Here is a 20,778-nt window from a genome sequence, read left to right on the forward strand (position 1 = left end):
AATAAGGAAAGAGAGACCATGAACAAGGGGTATCTGAAAAAAAAAAAACGGAATCAGTTTAAAGTGGTTTCAGTTGCTTAAATTGATGTTTATAGATATCATTGTTGACTGATTAGCTAATATGCATGCCCTTTATCATATAAAAGCTTATTTTTAAGTTGACGCTGATATTGGAAATGAGGTCTCTATAAACTGTCAATAAATTACATAAAATTACAGAAATACACAACCTTCTGGTGAAAAGCATGATCTAATCAGAGAATAATAATTTGTCAGAATGGGCTATGCTGGTCACTGTAATTTTACAAAATCTGAAGATCAACACACACTGTAAGGGATGTTAAATGTTAGCGTTGCTCTATAGTGAAGATGTGACCTACTATAATCAGCCAAAAATGAAGGTTTTGCCATTTACTCACCTTCATGTTAAAACACAGAAGAAGAAGACATTTCAAGAGTGTATTTTGTTCATACAAATACTGAGATCCTTTTTGCTGCAGATCAAAGAAAGTCACGTAGGTTTGGAATGACATGAGGGTAAGTAAATTATGAGAGTTTTCATTTCTATCTGAACTATGCCTTTGACTCAAGGTCACTGTTTTGCACATATAAAAGTTTTAGAATATGACAGACGTGAATAGTTAATAAGGCACCAAGTGATGAGTAATTCAAGTCTTAAAACCACACACACACACACACACACACACACACATATACACACACACACACACGTTATTAAGGTAGATGCTGACCCTAAAAAGAAGACGACGACACAGAGGCTGGGGGTAGTTTTCTGACAGCATGGAAGCCGTTTAATCGAGCCCTTGATTAACTCATCGTCTGTCCACTTTTCCTACAGACATGTGCTAACATGTCATAATCGTCATAACTCTCATCAGCCTCCACTCGCTCCCCAGCTTCCTGATTAGGGCCCTTTTCCCAGAAGGCCCCTGGTTAAAACCTAATAATTCCCCTTAGCCTCACCCAGTGTACTGTGGGCCCTTCAATTAAATACAGAATATCTAACACACACATACTGACTCAGGATGGACCCTACCTCCAGCTATACGCCATGCTGTCAAGCTGCACTGTTCTTCGGTTTGCAGCAATTAGTCCCCTCTTATCAAACCCCTGGCACAGAGTGTGCTCTTCAAATGTGCTTGCTTGTTTTATTTTGTGAAGTGCCACCACAGAGCTTTGTGGATGGGGAGGAGGGATTTGTGCGGCACCAAATTCGGCATTAAAAACACAGCTTGTTGCTCGCTACACCTTCAAATAGCTTTCTCCCCTTTGTTTTGTGCTTTTTTTTTTTTGTATGACAGGACAATATCTGTCAGGAGTGTCACTCTTTTAATGCAATTCCCTCTCTTCTGCATCATTGTGAACAGCTGTCAACAGTGCTTCCCATTTATTTGTCAAGTGCTAGAAGGATGGGTGCCTCGTAGGATCCCCCAGTTTGTCAGCAAACCCACCAGGGACCATCTTCGCTCAGACTTCCCACGCGAGCTATGCACGAGGTGGGAAGTAAATGCACTCGTTTCCCTTCCAGCTAAGCACTGTTTACTTTTCAACACCTCCTTTGAGGGCCGCATCCCAGAGACCAGACAGCCAAGAGACTGGAGGGATGTCCCTGCACAACACCAATTTGTGGAGTAGTGTGTTCAGCTCTCCATGTTTATTAAGTCGTCCTCTGCCTCACAAGCACCTGTGTGATGATGAGATGTGCCGCTTCAAATAAGAATACCTCTGTCAGGATGAGCGAGCCGACCATGTCCTTCCCACCATAAATATGACTGCCAGGAGTTTGGGGATGCGCGGCATCTCTTGGTGTTCTTGCCACTTGTGATTTGTCAAGAAATCAATATACTCATTATCACCATAGCTGCCTGAGAGTAGTGAAAGAATGTATGTCATGTGCTGAAAAAAAAGCAGAGAGGTAGTTGCATGTGGCAATTAAAGGGACAGTTCACCCAAAAATGTGTATCCTGTCATAATTTAGTTTAATTGTATGGACAAAAAAAAAAAAAAAAACCTGAGACATGTTTTCAAAATATCTTATTTTGAAATTAGTAAATTATGACAGAATTGTAATTTTACATGCATTAATATAATGCTTTTAGACAAACCCACATACAGTACATTAGAAAAAAATGCATGTATTATGCAATAAAACATTTAACATGGTAAATGCAAACGGATTTATTCATATGCAAGTTGTCAGAATCGTATTATAATTTTCTAGCTGTTCTAGCTTTTGGTTTCCAGTCATTTGTGCATTTTCTTCATTAAATAAAACCTAAATAAATATTTTATATAATATATTAATATTAATTATATTTAGTATTTAAACTTTGCATGCTATAGTGATAAATATATCATATTTATATTCTAAAAACAAATATATATTTATACTTTTTTAATTAATTTATTTAATGGAAAGTGAAAAGGCAACAGCCAACAGGACAGTAAAGTAAGAAAGAGGGCTGTGAAACAGGTCTTTGACATGACCCAAGCCAGACTCAGGGTCCCCATGAGCATAACAGCTCTTTGTATGTTGTGAGCCACAGCTACAAGACATAATGACTATTGAAAGGGTACTGAACCTAGTTAAATAAAACTTCTGAGCAGTGAAAAAATCCTATTAAATTTATTTAAGTCAGATCGACAATTACGATAAACTGCTTATTGTTGCTTTGATATGATTTCTGTTCTGTTTAAAATGTAAATTTGATGCATCGGGGATTAGCTTCCAGTTTTTCTTATTTTATGCTCCCAATTTAGCAATGAGATTTCTGTTATGAAAATAATGTTCTTTCTGGTAAAGCAACATCATTTAGGTTCTTCTGAAATAACATGTCCAAATACATTGGTTTTGTTTAAGCTGAGGTCACGAGGGAATCATTAGGTTCAGAACTGTCATTACGATACATATTTGCACACATAAATTTCAGTCTGCTCCATTCATTCAGATCACCATCACTTTGGGCATTAGCTAACGTTAGCGTGTATTGTTGTTGTAGACATTGACTTACGTCAGGTGCGACCTGACTAGCCACTGATGAGCTCACTGACCATGATCGTCGAGACTGTCAAGGCACCATGGACCTCCAGCATGGAAACTTGATGTTCAAAGTCAATCAAATTAGCTCCTTCCAGTCCACTAGCCTGAGCAATGAACAAGCCTCCCAAACCCAATAGCTTGAAGCTGACGACATCGATGGAGCGATCTCACATGCACCTCATGGGGTAAGACATACATTGATAAACATGAACAATGCCTTTTGAAGAGTCTCCAAAGAATGACAGTCAGTTCAGCTTAATGACAATGAGTCAGAGATATGCTTTCTTTTTCAGTGCCTTGAGCATTGTTTTGAAGCGAAGGTATCAAAATATCACACTCCTTGATATTTTGAAAAGAGCCATCAACACTCATTTCTGTCAGCTTGTGTGAATTCTCCTGAATATCATTTGCCTGCTCTAAGTATCGTTATACGCAAGAATAACAGCAGGAGATAAATGTGGGGAGTCTCAGATACAGCTTATCTCAGAGTTTTCAGAAGACTTTGACTGTCTCCATTAACCGATTGAATTTAGTACTAAAACAAATTCATTTTGACATTAAATGCATACTTTTCCTCCTCTGTGTTTGGCAGCTAGTTGAATCTAATTACCTTTTCCTCTTTAAATCTGATAAAAATGCTGAAATAAACAGGTAACTCTAAACCATATGCTGGTTTCCATGACAAATACAATATAACGGTGGAGAACATGAGGGGTTCTGTTCCATTAAGTCATTAAGTCCTTATAAAACCAAACTCTGAGAGCATCTTAAGCCCTGCTGCTGCCCTCGGGCAGAGAACCACAGTTTGAAGATCAAAGTCATAGAGGTGTGACTCTATGTTTATATGTGCAGGAAATTGAACATTTCCCTAAACTGGAGGGGTCTGCATAAAGAAAGTAGGCTGCAGTCCAGTGATACTTTTCAAAAACAGGAGCTGCACCTTTTCTAGCAGGTTTGTCAGGGATGAAAAATACTAAGTGCATCTTCTGAGTTTCAGTGAGTAACCGGCTTGCGTCATTAGACTTCAATTAGTGACTCAGATCTGACGTCCATCTGTAGGTGTGTGTGAAATCCACCTACCACCATCAATAAGCCATTACAGAAAAAAAGGAGAGAAAAAATCTACCCATAAGCGGCATATTTGTCTGTTTATAACTATTATACATTGATTATTGAAATTAATGTACTGGATATTCTTAATGCGTGCCTCCTAGATTTAACCATGCCATTTCCCAGAATCTCATAATAGTGTAATACAGGAATATCAAAAAATTATTCAGATCAAGCAAAACATCATGTGGCTCATGTTGAAAGAGGAATACAATGTTTATGGTGTTTGCAGTCGCATGACTGTACTTGGTAATTCACCCTCAACTCCACTTGTTTGACTCACACCAACAGAATGACTCCCATGAGTGAAAAACACTCATTCACAGTGATCGTATAGAAAAAGGAAAGTGTTTAGCCGAGAAGGTTTTCAATGGCTCGGTCATGTTTGTCCTCAATAGGCGGTGCTAGCTTGGATTTCCTCCAGGAATTAGGCTTTCTGCTTGTCTGTAGGCCAGAAGTGACAGCAATTCCTGCTTGCTTAAAGTAAGCATAGTAATTTGTCGTGAGAAAGGCTGTGTCTACGTCCACTCCTCAAGACATGAAAGTCTCAGGTCTCCAACAGGAAGGTGAGCTGTACATAAACTTCCACATAAGCATACTACAAAAGAGGGGTGGTCTAAACAGCCAGGCAGAGAGAGAAAGGAAGATAGAAAAGGCATGAGCTCTTCTTTAAGGACAATTACAGTGCGATGCTCTCTTAAAGTCTTAAACGTCATGCAGTGCATTTAATTTTATTATTTCTTATTTTGATTGCTCACAAATCCATTTAGGTACATAATACATTTGCCATATACTATAAAAAGCTTTTTTTATATACCTATCTGTAATAAATGTCCTCATAAAACAATATGTCCATCAACATATGTGTATGTGCCTAATTTATTGAGTTCTCTGTTCAGATCATGTATATGGACCATTTGCAATGTAAACTGGTCATAAGAGATGATATCATTATATGGGTCATTTTGGTTAAAGGCCAAAATCTATTTGTGATATGAGATTTTTCTAAAACATCAGGGAATGTCTCTTCCATGTTAGGCCAAAAGTAATCTGTTTTTGGTGTAGGCTATAGATATTTATAGTTTATTTACAGATTTAACGTCACCACTGCCTGGTTTCTCGAAGCACAAAATTAAACGTGAATCTCCACGGCACATTTCCCCCAAACAATCTTGTGCGTAAAACCTCAGTAAATGAACGTGAATCTTCAACCACTCATAAATTCGTTATGTGAACTGCTACTTGTTTTTTTCCCCTCACTTTATAAGAGACAAATTTACACAAAAGAATTGACATTCATGCATTTTCATAATTTCAAAGCCAGCATCCCCTATATTTGAGAAGAAAAATAAAGTGTTAAAATAATCGTCCTCTGTTGGCGTGACAGGCCTTCATGACAGACAAGTTAAAACGTTATATTAGCGTAGATTTATAAGCATATGGCAATAATTTAAAACGAGCCATGATATCTAATTATTTATTCTTATTAAAGATATTGAAAAAACAACAGCTTTCACGTTTGCAAAATACTGAGATTGAAGTGAGCATTTTCTAAATGAGCACCTGACAAACTTTTTTCTTCATCCTTTTTTCATCCACTTCTTTCTCCAATGGCAAGTTCAAATATACATATAACATGACGCATAATAGCAGTTACAAACAGCTTTGAGCACTCCTCAAACCATCCATGATTTATGAAAGGATATTACAGTGTGGATGAAGCTGTGGCCGTCAGTAACATGAAGTTCTCTTTCCGAAGCAATACTTTATTTATTTTACTGTATTCAGTTATGCTAGTCAGGATTTTGTCAGCAACGGTCAAGTTTATTTGTGCTTTAAAGTGGAAATGTTATAAACGCTTTAGTAGGGTAGGTAATATTTGTGTATTTCGATTCGAGTCGAGAAAAATATTTCCAAATCGAAAATAAATTAAGAAATAAAAATCTGTTTAACATTTTCAGTTTAGTAATTTATAAGGTAATTTATCTATTCATTTGACTATATATATATATATATATATATATATATATATATATATATATATATATATATATATATATATATATATATATATATATATATATATATATATATTATTTTGTATTATTATAAGTTGTCAACAAATGCGCTTTTCCCCACAGAAACATTTTATATTGTTTTACTCATATTATATAATTAACTGCATATCGTTTTATCATATAATTTTATCAACATTTCATTAAAATTTAAATTATTAGCAAATACTGTGGAATATACCGTGTCTCTTTCAATTAGAGATCGGTAGCGTCACGGCAGGTCACATAAGGTTACATGGACTTTCTGTGTTAAACAGAGCTCAATTTTGTTTACAATTTGTCTTCATATCCCTCTGTAACCCAGCGCAAAATTGTAATCGTTTTCATGTACATTTATTTATTTATTTATTTATTTATTTATTTATTTATTTATTTATTTATTTTTTTGACTTAAAGATAAAGCTGCTTTGACTGTTTCATGAACCTTATGTTTAGGAAACATTATTCTAGTTAACAGAAAACACATTTGACACATAACCTGTCATATTTGACTACAATATATATATATATTATCTGTATATATTTTAATTTAGAATTCATTTTACAAGAGAAAACAACTATTACAATTGTTAGACAGGAGTATACTGCAATATGGTGAAATAATATGATCCCAAAACATCTCTCGAATCTCTCTTGGGGAAATATGTGCAAAATTAATTATAACAAAAAGAGAAGCAATAGAATATGGGGGAAAATTCTGCCATAGTTCAATGTTATTGCATTCTGCGTGTGAGAAAACCAGTGGGACTATGGAATCCCCCCCCCCCTCTCTCTCGGTGTGTGTGTGTGGGGGGGGGGGGGGTCTTGGGGGGAAGAGACTAGCATATAGGCCTATGTCTGCGTATATTTCTGCAGGTGTGAATGAAATCGGCTGGAAAATCAAGGCAGCCATTACTTTAATTATTAAAGGTGAGGTTATTTCCTCTGCCTTTGAACAATTACATTTTGGTGTTGATTTGTAACATTTTCTAACATGACAAAATCTTGCATAAAATATATTTTTATTAATATTTTTGTTCTGCAATGCAAAAGATTATATTTAAAAAGAAAATACAATATAGTGTTATACAATGATTTGTTTGTAGGTGGCCCCCATCCCTCTAGTCTGTTAAAATTGTAAGCACCTACGAGCGGGAGTTGACAGCACACACAAGTGTCATAAATAAAATAAATAAATAAATAAAAATTCCCCGGCAAGTATTTTGCAGCATAACGTTAATGCATTTTAAGCACAATGGAAAAATGTAATTATTATTGTTGTTGTTGTTGTTGTTAGCCTAATATGGTTTTGTATCGTTATGAAAATTTGTTTCGTTAATTATCATTGTTAAAATATCCTAAATAATGATCTGAGTTCACTAACCAAACGACTTTTCGAGTTTTCAGTTGTGTGTGGAAAAAACGTAGAAAAAAAAAATCAGAAACACTGCATGTTAAAAATGTTTTGTACACAGGTTTTTCTGCACGGATCGATTTCAGAGCAGCATGCGCTGAGAAGGAAACGCCATCCAAGCTCTGCAGGACGCTGACCTTTCACTCTCAGGTCACACCATCCTCGCCTAAACTCACAACTATGTCAAAGTATGCCTTACCAGAGAATATGTATATCCAGCGAATAACCAACACAAGCCTTAGCCAATTGAGTGGGAGCTAATAACGCCAGAAAATGTTATACCCAGCAGCCCATCTGCACATTAATCTTTAGTGTTCTGGTGATTTTTGTACGGACCAACTGGCTTCTTGTGGGTGGCTCCAAGTTGTATATCCCCGTGAATAAAATATTTAGAATATACATTATGTTCATGTGCCCATCTCAGAAAACACTGTGTCATCGGGTGGTGATTTTACAGTCAACAACAAAAGGAAAAGCGTCCAACAGCCTATCCCTTCCCCCAGGCTTTACACACATGAATATTAATCTGATCCTTCACGATCTAAAGTTTGACACGTTGCACTGGAGCTTTAACACAGATAGTGGCACGGATAAGATCTCTCTCAAGTAGCCTACCTCCAGTCTATTAATTACTCATGTTGGAGGATTGTTGTCGTTCTGTCAGTGATATCATTATACACGGAAAAAAAAATCTGCGACAATGTTCCTTGATGTTGCTGCTGCATAATGTCAAATGCTCCTGTTAGATTTAGTTAACTGCACACGAAATGAAGTTGAAAATCCGTGTTAGGCCTACAACCGAGAGAACAAGTCGCAGGAACTGCCAGTCACCTCTTATTCTGTAGGGAAAAAGTCAAACCCTACCCCCCATAGCTTGACAAGAGTGCCAAAGTCAAGTTCAAGTTCACGGCCACTTGATTACAAACTCTATTTTATCCCTAGCGTGGAAGGAATGGCGGCTGCGGCAATATCTCAAATTAAACACATGCTTTTTTAGTAAAAAAAAAATGCATTAGGCTACTCGAACAAGGTTTATAGTAATACTAGATTATAAAAGTCAGATCAGTTTTCCCGTTGATACATTTTCTGCATACTGCACTCAATATTCCCGTGTAGGCTAGTGTTGCGAAGGGTCTATTTAAATGTTTCAGCCTTTTTTCTTTTCTTTTTTTTTAAGTGCTGACATATATACTTCAGAAATCAGTGTTTGAAGCGCTGAAATTCGAGGAAAGATAATTCAACAAGATCTACCAGCTGAATGCGTCTAGCTTTCAGACCAGTGTGAAAATTCCGGTTAAAAGTCTATTTAGCCCATACAGAAAGAAGGCCAGTTGTCAAAGTTTACATGCAATCTGCAGATAACATGGAAAGAACACGACGCATTGTGAAGATTGTACACTTGCACCACGATTTATTATATCTGTAAGCAGTAAAATTTGTATCACAATAATGGAGAAACACTTCTCAAACTTTGAACAAAAACACATATAACAAAACAACTGCCCCGTTCAGCCCATAATTGTACATATTTATAGTAAAGAAACATTCTTTATAAATATTGTTTCATCTGTAGCAAGTAAATACCATAATTTAATTACAAATGGATAAATATGGCAGCCGATATTTACAAAAAGAAGGGTGTAGTTACATATATTTAACGGCACGACATTAATTTGCCCCACATCTTCCAAATATATTTCACAATTCAAACTTGCAAAGCACAAGACATCACAAGTTAAGCCCAGCAAACTAATATATACATTCACAAGCAAATATTGTGTCTGTCTTCGTTAAATGTTGACTTTGGCACTCTTTCCAGTTAATAGTTGTTTAGTTTACAATCAGTTTGCCATAATGGGATCGCAATATTCATTATGATAATGCAACTTTATTGTAATATGTGCACTAAAAAGTCCAGTTAGAGAAATAGCTACCTTTGAAGGAACATCTATACACCAAAAAAACGACAAAATCTATTACAACCATTGGGAAAGAGAGCGCGTAGTATGTACAAAAAGAGGATGTTTAGTGCTTTTGCGCACGTGGGAATATTAATCCTGCTGGACAAGAGCGTAATATTGAAGCGTTCGTTTTGTACATATGTGCATATGGATCTCCTGGATTTCTGAAATGATTCCTCCTGTGATGGCACAGTCTTAAACATACCATTCACTGAAATTGGACGATAAACTGCTGTGGTTGTTGGAACTGTGGACCGCTGATGAAGGCGACAGATTGTTGTTGCTTTGGGTCTCAGTGGAGGGGGACACCAGACCAGGGGGTGTTGAGGACTCATAACCAGAACTTGCCGCTGGCGACGAGTCAGATCCAGCTGGGGATGACTCGTGAACCTAAAAAACAAAAACATTAATTATTAATGATCCTCGGAATGAATCGCGAATGGCATGTATTGCTAAATCAGATCAAGAGTAAATTCTAGATAAATCAATAGTTCGTTCAAATATGACAATATATGAGTGAAAATGTCAAGTCATTTTTGACTACTTTTTCAATATGCATTAGCTTATGATGTAATGCATTTGATCATTTAATTATGTTTGTTAATGTTATTTTAATTGTAAATAAATGCATTACTGCTAAAAATGCACGAAGTAGCACGAAGTTAACATTTAGTGACAAAAAAGTATAATGTATTTCTCATTCTGTGTTCTAGAAGAATGTGGAGGAATTACCTTCATATGCTTTCGAAGAGAGCTGGGATGCGTGTAGGACTTGTCACACATTTTGCAAAGATACGGTTTGTCTGACGTGTGAACGTGCATGTGCTTCTTTCGGTCACTGCTGTTCGCGAAGCGTCGATCACATCCCTCAAACTCACACTGAAATGGTTTCTCCCCTGAGAAGAAAACCCGTAGAAACATTCACAGGGTTAGTGATCAGTGAAGGTTTAATTAAGCTTTAAAAAAAAAAAAAAAAAAAAAAAAAAAAAACACATCAAAAACAGCGTGTATTACAACACAGAATAAATCTAAGAATGAGTCAAAATAATATTTACATGAAATTATTTAGGACAAAAATGCTAAAAATAAAATAAAACACATCGCGTTGCATTATAAATAAATTGAAATGAAATCACTCAAGAGGTTATCACATGCACGAAGTTGTAATACAGAGGTGCCATACAACAACACAGGGGGTCACACAACCACATCTACAAATATGACCAGGGTAAAGGTAACAACAATACATATGTAAAACCAAATTTAGCTGATAATTACTTTTGAAGGAATTTACTTTATTTAACAATCAGTACAGACAAAACTAAACTAAAATAAGGGGGGAAATCACATCAATAACATTTTCTATTTCAAACGTTAAGGTTTTGTCAACCCCACACAAAACTTTGCCATTTGCTTAGAAATAATCATAATGCAATTAACACCTTGACAAATAGAAGGCTCAATACCTTTGTGTATTCTAAAGAGGAAATTGCTCAAATGTGCAACCCTGGTAATGGCCTGTCTAACACAGACTGTCAGTGCAATGGATAGAATAACAATGGGCCCACAAATCGCCCATTCCAAAAGTAGGAAATATATTCTTATTTTTTCTATGTCGTCTTTTTTGTGTTGATAATGGTCTGTATTTATTTGTAATTAATTTGTACGTGCATGTGTATCAGTGCTATGTTATGCTTTGCATATACGCTTTGTCATCGTGGTGTTTTCAATGGTTTCATGAATATAAATTGTAAACTGTTAGTGTGCATACATACATTGATTCTAATTTTAACACCAATTAAAATATACCGTTACGTGGCCAAAAACATGCACAAACTGGGTTAATTTCAAAATCCTGACGTAGTCACCAGATTGCTCGAGCATTGGTCCACGCAAACCGGTTGGAAAGATTTACGGCTGCTCTGAGCACGCGATGAGATCTCTAGTCGCCTTTGACCCGTTTAAAGTTTATGAACTACAAACCCTCGACAGTCTCTTGCATAATTCTCAGCTCACTGTTGCAAAACATCGCATTTACTCGGTACGAGATCAGACATATAGGCTAATCGTTTTCAGCCGCCTTCACTTACACGAATTGTTTATGTCCTATTTACAAACATCCGCTTTCTCTTAAAGATCTAAATCCAATCTAAGTGTGCGCTCTCAAAGTCTAAAAATACGCCAACCTGTCATAATCAGCTTATTTTTGTAAGAACCGCTATTTGCCTAAACTTATGCAAGACTAACAGACGTTAATTTGACAATCGCAAGCAAAAAAGCATGTCATAATTACCTGTGTGTGTTCTCTTGTGTATCTTCAGGTTTTCTGATCTTGCGAAGACTTTGCCACATCCAGGGAACGGGCAGGGGAATGGTTTTTCTCCCGTATGCACGCGTATGTGATTGACCAGTTTATATTTGGCTTTAAAAGGCTTGCTTTCCCGGGGGCACTCTTCCCAAAAGCAGATGTGGTTGCTCTGCTCGGGTCCCCCAACGTGCTCCACCGAGACGTGGGTGACCAGCTCATGCATGGTGCTGAAAGTTTTATTGCAACTCTTCTTGGGATTACTGAGTTGCTCCGGATCGATCCATTTACAGATGAGCTCTTGCTTAATACACTGCTGTCTCATGTAGCGAAAGAAGGCACCGGGGTGATGGTGATGCGCTGCCATATTCATACCCATGTTCATATTCATGGAGCCGTACTGGTTGTGCAGCTGAGCGGCTGAGTAAGGGTCGGTCCTAGGGCTGGAGACCTGATGGTACTGGTCTGATCGCCCGAAAACCTCCCCCGGTAGTCCGAGTCGCATCTGCCCGTTGAGAACATTTGGGGATGCGTGAGATCCATGCTGCTCGTGGATGCCAGGGAACAGAATGTGGCCTTGGCTGTCTGTGTGAGAGTGATGGAGCGATCCGGCAGTGGGGCCGAAGAGTGCGTGCTGGCCTCCCGCCGGTGTTGATTCCCCGAATCCACGGCTGCGAAAGAGAAAGTCCCGCGTGGAGTTAAACGGCGAGCTGGCGTATGATGTGACATGAGCCGCGTGCGCGCCCAGAGCCGAGGCGGGGTAACCGGGCGCTTGGCTCGTGAATGCAGAACTCTGTCCGGGCGAGAGATCGTGGTTCAGTTTGAAGGCGCCCATGTGCGCCGAGTCGACAAAGCTGTTCTGCGCTAAACTCAAGTCTCTGTCCTGCATCTCACTGGAGGAGTGATGATGCCTGGCAAAGGTGCCCACTCCCAAACCAGGGAACTGATGCCCAGCGTCCAGTAACATGCTCTCGTTGAGCAAAACCAGTTCTCGTTCAAGCAGTCTATGCACGGCGCTTCAACAAAACATATAACAAAATAAAATCGAATGCGCTACGGGAATATTAACTTCCAAATCTGAAAACAGACATGAGGCGATGAAGTTCGATCCGCTCATTGGTAAAAAAAAAAAAAAAAAAAGAAAAGAAAAAAGAAATCTTGCGTATTAAGTTAACGTGTTTTTTCGTATGGATAACTTGTTACTCGAAATCCCCAATGCAGCGAAATGAAAAGATTCCTTTGCGCTGTTCCTTTTAAACTGAGTCGATGTCGATATTTTCGGATTACATGACAATATGAGGTATTATCTTACTGAGTCTTTCTTGTTCTTGAAGCATCTTGAATTTGAATGTTTATTTCTTTCGCTTGTCTATGTTTATCTCAGAGGGTCCCTCTTTCTCAGTAGACTGACACTACCTCCTCTTACGCCCCCTTTAACTGGAGCCCGGTCATTCATTTTACGCGTTCTCATTGGCCGCCGCTCCTCATCAACCCCAGGAGCCCCTCCAATCGAACGCACTCCTTTCGCAACTAATCGCTGATCGCCATCTTCCACCGACAATTACCGCCTACTTTTCGGAGAACCTTTTCGGGGAGAAGGAGAGCAAAAATACTCGCGTTTAATCAGAGCGCTTAAAATTAAAAATAAATCTGTTGCAACACTGGCTCATAAGAGTAAGTGGAAATCCAAACCTCTTTGGTGTACGTGTAAAATGCCAATAGGCCTAGCTACTATATATTGTATAATTACAATTTAATTCGTTACTTTTCCGTACTGTGCTTTAACAAACAGACAGGGTTAAGTTGAATAAAAACAAGGTCACAAACCTCGTTCGAGGTGCTTTGACTCGATCTGCAGGTAAGTATGACAACACCATTTGTAGAATTAAAACAATAGATTGCATCCAGGTCATCAGCATTTGAATAAAGGACGTGATCTTGTCTCCCTGAGGGTTGATGAAAACAACAAAACGAACAAACGTGTATGCATATATAAATATAACATTAGCCGATTGAGATCTAATACATCAACATCATATTTACATTGTAGCTATGCTGTAATTGTAGGCTATACTACATCACTTAATTATTTTATTAAATTGAAGAACGCACTAATTCGTGTTTACACCAAAACGCTGTTCTGAAACACAATGTACCATTTTTATTTAATCTACGTCAAAACCATACACTCCACGTAAGGTATGAAACACAGTACACTGTAAAAAATTGTCCTGTAAATTAACGGTAGTATACTGGCAGCAGGGTTTCCAGCAGTGTACCGTAATTTTACAGTTTTATTACCGTTTTCTGAATTACGGCTTTTTTGTAAATTAACGGTAATATACTGGCAGCAGGGTTTCCAGCTGTGTACCGTTATTTTACAGTTTCCAGAATTACAGCTTTTCTGTAAATTAACGGTAATATACTGGCAGCAGGGTTTCCAGCTGTGTACCGTTATTTTACAGTTTTCTGAATTACAGCTTTTTTTGTAAATTAACAGTAATATACTGGCAGCAGGGTTTCCAGCGGTGTACCGTAATTTTTCAGGATCATTACTGTATTCTAGTTTTTTTTTTTTTTTCTAAACCGTAGAACTGGCAATTTTGCCAATCATTAACTTTATTAAAAATATCTGTATTTTAACAAATTCACAAACTGGCATTTCATTTATACTAAAAAGTGGCAGCAAATAGACAGAAAAGAGAAGACCAAGGGGGTATTTCTTATAGAACACTATTTATTTAAGTGCCCAACCAATAATTCAAATGCTTTCTCAAAAAAAAATAAGCAATCAAAATGGAAGAGTCAGTCTTTGTATGTGTTAGAGAAAGATGAGATGAAGAGAGAAGAAAATTAACCAATTTACAAAACAGACAATGTGCAAAATGAACCCTGCAGAAGTCTGTGGACATATTTAAACTAATTTAAGTTGACCATATAAAACACAAAACAAGCAGCCATTTTAGGTCTAGCTTTGTGCTATGAGTATGACAATGCATGGGCATGGGCTTGGAGTGTACGTTCCCCTAAAAACAGCCTTTAAGAAATGGCAAACAACTTCTGAACAAGAATCTTATTTTGGTGTAATAAGTCAAAACCTGGCAAGGATTTGTAGAACAGTCCAAGAACGTTTCAGAAGCATAAAACTGTCACCAACTCTGATGCAAGTGTAGCCAGGGAGGGGTGTAGTCTGAAACATAAACATTGAGAAAAATCCTTTTTAAGTTAAAATAACATCAGCAGAATTTTAATAGAACGTAACAAAAAACATGTATACTGCATAATAATATAAAACATTTCAGAAACTTAGGACCCTACGATTTCCACGATGTGAAAAACGTTGAGGCAATCACGGAATCAAATCATGAAAACGGAATTAGGCAAATAATGTGGATTGTCACAGAATTTGTCACATTTGTGATGAATACAATAAAATAGTGTTGTACACTAACTGAAATCGCGATGTGGATTAGTGTATTAATTAATAAAAGTTGCAATATTATGTTAGAAGTTGTACTTATAATTTTTGTAAAGTTATCCAAAGGATTAATTAGCTAATCAAAAAAGGGAACACTAGATTAAAGAGGGGGGGGGGGGTGAAATGCTATTTCATGCATACTGAAGTTTTTTACACTGTTAAAGAGTTGGATTCCCATGCTAAACATCGACAAAGTTTCAAAAATTAAGTTGTACGTTTGAACGTTTGTACTTGTTCCGGTTTGTCACAAGTTTCGGAAAGTTTTTTTCGAGTATGGCTCTGTGTGACGTTAGATGGAGCAGAATTTCCTTATATGGGTCCTAAGGGCACTTCTGCCGGAAGAGCGCGCGCTCACGTATAGCGAGGCTGAGCACAGACATTCCCTGATCAGAGCGTCGCAAAATGTCACAAAGAAGTGTCTTTTTGGTTGCCAGGGCAAGACAACCCTGCACAGATTACCAAAAAAAACAGCATTAAGGGACCAGTGGATGGAGTTTATTTTTACAGAGCATCGACGGAGTTGTGCAAGTGTTTGTGTTTGTTCCCTGCATTTCGAAGATGCTTGTTTTACAAAAAAGGCCCAGTTTGACGACGGATTTGGGTATCATTTATTTCTTAAGGATGATGCAATCCCAACGAAAAAGGGTCACGATCGTGTGTTGGAACCGCAGGCGGTGAGTAAAACTGCTTAAAATATCTCTGCCTCCTTGTTAGTGCTTCCGCCTCCCATCGGAGACCTGGGTTCGAGCCCCGCTCGGAGCGAGTCGTTGCTGCTGCTGCTCTCGTTCAGTTTCAGCCTCGGGATCTGATTCTGGATCATAAATAAACGCTGAATCTGACTGTAAGCCATGGTTTGTTTTGGATGATGTTTTTTTTTCCTCACGCTAATGTCACAACTTCCAAACGCTCTCAATGCAAAAGCCTACTGGCGCTAGTGATTCTTTAGCTCCACCCACACGTCACATTAGTTTACAGAAAAGATAATCAATAGTTGCAGCTCTATCCCACATACACAAAAAAAAAAAAAAAAAAATCAAGTGTCTTCACATCAATCCTTCAAAATAAAGGTTCGGTCTAATGTGATGTGATTGTGACGGAAATATATCACTTTTGTACAGTAGAATATGTCATTTTCAAAGTAATATAATAATACAAATAAGAATTATAGTAATAAAAATAATAATAATCATTAAAAATGATGTTTAAGGAATAATTACACAATTGTTATTCCATGTTTTAATTGTAACAGGAATAAAAATGGAATTTGAGAATAAAACGTATTTCTAAAATGTATTTTAACCATTAAGATATAATTTGAAAAAGTTAAAACAAAACAAAAAAAATTATAAAACATATTTACTTAATTTCTTCATGAGTGTTAAGTTAAATATTAAGCAGACTTTGAGCAACATTAGTGGACCAACTAAACTGATTAATAGTGTGCATGTACTCAAAAAAAAATAAATAAATAAAAAAATTCATGGTTTTAATAAAATGATTATATTATTTCAACCTCTAAATTTTTTTGTGTGTTTGGATAGTTTTTGTGTAACCTGGGACTGAACAGTCGCAACAACATTGGGGGGGGGGGGTTGTAATGAGTGCGGACTGTATCCTCTTCAGGGTAGTTCTCAGTGCCACTGACGACTTTTTTTTGGGTCAAATATAGGTTTGTGGATTTTATTTATAAAACCGTTTCTTTGCTGTAAATTATTTTATTTATGTAATGCAAACTACAGGGACACAACGTTAGTAACCAAAATGAGTCACACCAGTCTTTTTCAACTGACTACTTTTAAATGTTGATTTTTTTTTTGTTAAACAAGTTTAAATGTGAGAAATATTCTGTGTGTGTAAACTGTGAAATAAGTTGTATTAAGAACTGTATTTAATGAAAATGTATGTGTAACTTCACTTGCCTAGATGAAGTCCCATTTGAAGTCCATTCGATTTTTTTGTAGAGTGGCAACCTTTGGATTGACTGTAGTGGACTTCTTATTCACCACCTTCCCCGTCTTCTTGGAGACTACCTTGCCTCGGCAGGTCTTTGAGCCTCTTTCTGGGTTTATTCCATAGAATCATCTAAGGAAAGTTGCATTAAAAATTACCGAAGTGTATAATAACCATTTTTCAAAATTCTGATTAATGAATTTGGTTTAGAATTTAGATTAATTTTGTAAAACTTTATAATAAGTATAAAGTAATAAAGCACTTATAAATCATTTGCAAACGATCTATATATATATATTATGACTCGTTTGGATTTAATGTGGATCTACATGCCTTTCTCCTATTTTCTCCGTGTCTGGCATGCGAATAAAACCACATTTGACAGTGTTTCAGATGATGAACTGAAAAAACTGAAATGGAAGAACACAAGTAGAACACAGGAGAAAGGTTGAGGTAACTAGTTTGCAAATAATTTATTACTTTACTACTGTATACTTATTATAAAGTGTTACCACAGATTCTAAGAGAGTGATTAAAACATACGCAAAAAGGAAAACACTTACCTTTGAAAAAACTCTAACGTGCAACAAGCTGCCTCTTGATACTGCAGGTTGAAGATGTACTACACAGCAAAACACTGTTGCAACTGCAGTCAAAAATGTTGACTGGACACTCACAAAAAAAAAAGAAGCAATTTTAACAATTGTGCACAACAGCAATGTTAACAATTTTAGATCTCAGCCATCAGTAAATGTTTCTTCTTCATCATGTGCAATGACACACTAACCCAGCAAAATCAGATGAGGATTGGCAGGTAGATTGAGTGTCTTCTCAACCTCAGATGCAGATGCTGCAACCTGTAGAGAACACACAATACACAAATAATAATATTACATAATATAATGTGGTGAAGTGGAAAGAAGAAAATTAAATACTTACATCTGCATGTGAAACAAGTCCATCTTCGTGTTCCTGGAAGTGGGACATTAACGTTAGAATCTTGACAAGCAGGTGTACCATATCTTTGTTCTCATCCTGGGACATCCTCCAACTTTTCATTAAAAACACTTAAAAATATTCTGTCTACTGCTCTCTCCTCTTCCTCTCTCTCTAACTCTCTCTCTCTCTCTCACACACACACACACACACACACACTCTCTCTCTCTCTCTCTCTCTCTCTCTCTCTCTCACACACACAAAACTGTATTTGAGGCTGAGGAACAAGTTAGAATGTAAGTGAATGCAGTAACGTTTCCTCTGTGATATAGAGATTTGTGCCAATAAATCCAGTGCAAAATTAAAATTAAAATGTGCTCACATACAAAGCCCACTTTATTAACAATAAGTTCGAATATATTTAGATTACACTCTAACTAGTTTTAGATACGACTCATATTAAAAGACTAATGTGTCACTCCGAAAAAAACAAACGTTTCTCACCATAACGTTAACGCTACTCTTTCCATCTATCCAGTCAAGTTTACTGGCCTATTTTCGATTTCCCAATATATAAGGATAATATATAAGTTACCAACTTTATACGCACCTAACTTAGCAACATTAATGCAAATAAAACAAATCCTCCATTTTAAACTACACTGGGTTGGCGCCAATGCAAAATGTAAATATAATTGTGCAAATAAGTGTTTCAGAAAATCAGGAAAACACACTTACTTCATATCCTCGTTATCTGCAATCTGTAATCGAGATTATATTTGAGATAATATCCGTTTTATTCACAGAGACTTTTCTCTGGTATCAGACGCTAACCGTTGCTCCCCTCCCCCACCGATCACGTGCTCATCTTCTAAAGTTGCCAAATATGTTCAATTCATATCCAATTAAATAATCAGCGAACGCAAGTATTTTATATTTAACTATTTACAAGTTTAACATTTACAGGATTTTACACCAGGAAAGAAAAAAAAACGATGCAAATCCTTCACAAACACACTCATACACGCTTAACTTTCAGGAGAAATTTGTAAAAATTGCATTCATGCTAGTTCACCGTCTTGGCAAGATTTGTCAAAGGTAAATTAAAATATTGTGCCCACATTAAAAAAACGCTGCAGTTTAAGATAAAAAATGTATTCATACTTTGATCTGCTTACCTGTAAATGAGCCTCAACTTGAGATGAAATCCATAAAACTTTGACTGAAACCATGCTCCTCCATGCGTCAGCTAGCCTTTGGTTCCCCCTCTCCCACCGATCACGTGTGCATTTACGGTAAGACACCGTAATTTTAGAAAACAGTTCAGTACTGTATATTTACGCTGTTAATATGCTGTAAATTTACAGAAATTTTTTACAGTGTAGCTAAACACGACAACAGTTTAAATTTGAGAATTCCTGTAAGCTCTGTTGACTAGGCCTACATTTTTCTTATCACTATGACTTATTGTTAAGCACATACATCTAAATATGCCCAAACAGAGTATTATGAGTATTTTAGCAGATGTGATAGCATTCCCATGCCAAATATATATACATATATATATATATATATATATATATATATATATATATATATATATATATATATATATATATACACACACACACACACATTTAAAAAAAAAAAAGTGACGTCATGGACAGAGAACCTTGAACCAGGAAATCTGCATTATTTAAAAAGTTTAGCGGTATTTTGTGGTCACGGAACAAGCGTTAATGTGAGCTTTTCCTAGCCTAAACTGTAAACTCCCTGACAATAACGAAACTGTCCAACTGAAGTTATCACATGTGGATGGGGTTAATGCATTACGGATTCCAGGCCAATGTACATAAGCCACTGCAGGCAGGGACCATTTCTGATCTAAGAAAAAAGTCCTACGTGTAGCATTCCAGCATTTATTTAAATGTTAACACAGTTAAAGGAGGTTTACTTACAATTTCATTGAACCTAAGTCCCATAAAGTCCTTTTCCAACGCACAACACACTTCTTGTCTTTCCTCTCCTCTGAACGCTTGAAGCGGTAAATAATAGTGCGGAGGATGTATAAAACTTTGGGAATTCTGTGTGCCTCAGCTCAAAGTCATGCTGTTTGGACGTTATGTACCATTCTTCCAAGACTATTTCTACCTCTCCACAGGAAACACAGGATCTGATCCAAGTTCAAAGTCTTGTCTACCGACCTCTCTGAAGTTCTTTATTTCTCCAGAAAACCCCAAAACCTTTTCTCTTTTCAGTGGGCAGGGAGAAGAAGAAAGAGAATTTAGACAGTGCAGTTGGCCAGGAACACATAGCCGCAGTTTTTGTTCTTTTCTCGTGTTGCAATAAAGGGAAAAGTTCGAAGGGGATAAAACCGAGAACAGGCGCAAACAACTTTGTCTTATTAGTACAAATAAATAAATGCGTCACTGCCTCGATATTAACCTTGATTTTATTTATTTTTTTCTCTATATGTGAAAGCAGAAATTCCCAGCTAAACTTTAAATTA

The 20,778-nt window shown here is 36.9% G+C and overlaps 1 protein-coding gene across 1 annotated transcript; it reads right to left on the minus strand.

Moving 5' to 3' along the window:
* Positions 1 to 9,021: 9,021 nt before the first annotated feature.
* LOC113053162 (zinc finger protein ZIC 2-like) lies at positions 9,022 to 20,373 on the minus strand. Its single transcript, XM_026217948.1, has 4 exons — positions 20,228 to 20,373; positions 11,894 to 13,851; positions 10,333 to 10,496; positions 9,022 to 9,990 (listed from the first exon to the last, which is right to left on the minus strand). The coding sequence occupies exons 2-4, from the start codon at positions 12,870 to 12,872 to the stop codon at positions 9,796 to 9,798; spliced, it is 1,338 nt and encodes a 445-aa protein (XP_026073733.1). The 5' UTR covers positions 12,873 to 13,851; positions 20,228 to 20,373; the 3' UTR covers positions 9,022 to 9,795.
* Between the last annotated feature and the right edge of the window lie 405 nt (positions 20,374 to 20,778).

Source organism: Carassius auratus, chromosome 34 (genome assembly GCF_003368295.1).
Source record: "Carassius auratus strain Wakin chromosome 34, ASM336829v1, whole genome shotgun sequence".
NCBI lineage: Eukaryota > Metazoa > Chordata > Actinopteri > Cypriniformes > Cyprinidae > Carassius > Carassius auratus.

Excerpts from the sequence above, each read along its gene's own strand:
- LOC113053162 (XM_026217948.1), bottom strand. The coding sequence starts at position 12,872 with ATGTTACTGGACGCTGGGCATCAGTTCCCTGGTTTGGGAGTGGGCACC. Across the intron at positions 10,497-11,893 it reads ACACAAGAGAACACACACAG|GGGAGAAACCATTTCAGTGT; the intron begins GTAATTATGACA and ends TTTTCTTCTCAG. Across the intron at positions 9,991-10,332 it reads CTCTTCGAAAGCATATGAAG|GTTCACGAGTCATCCCCAGC; the intron begins GTAATTCCTCCA and ends TTTGTTTTTTAG.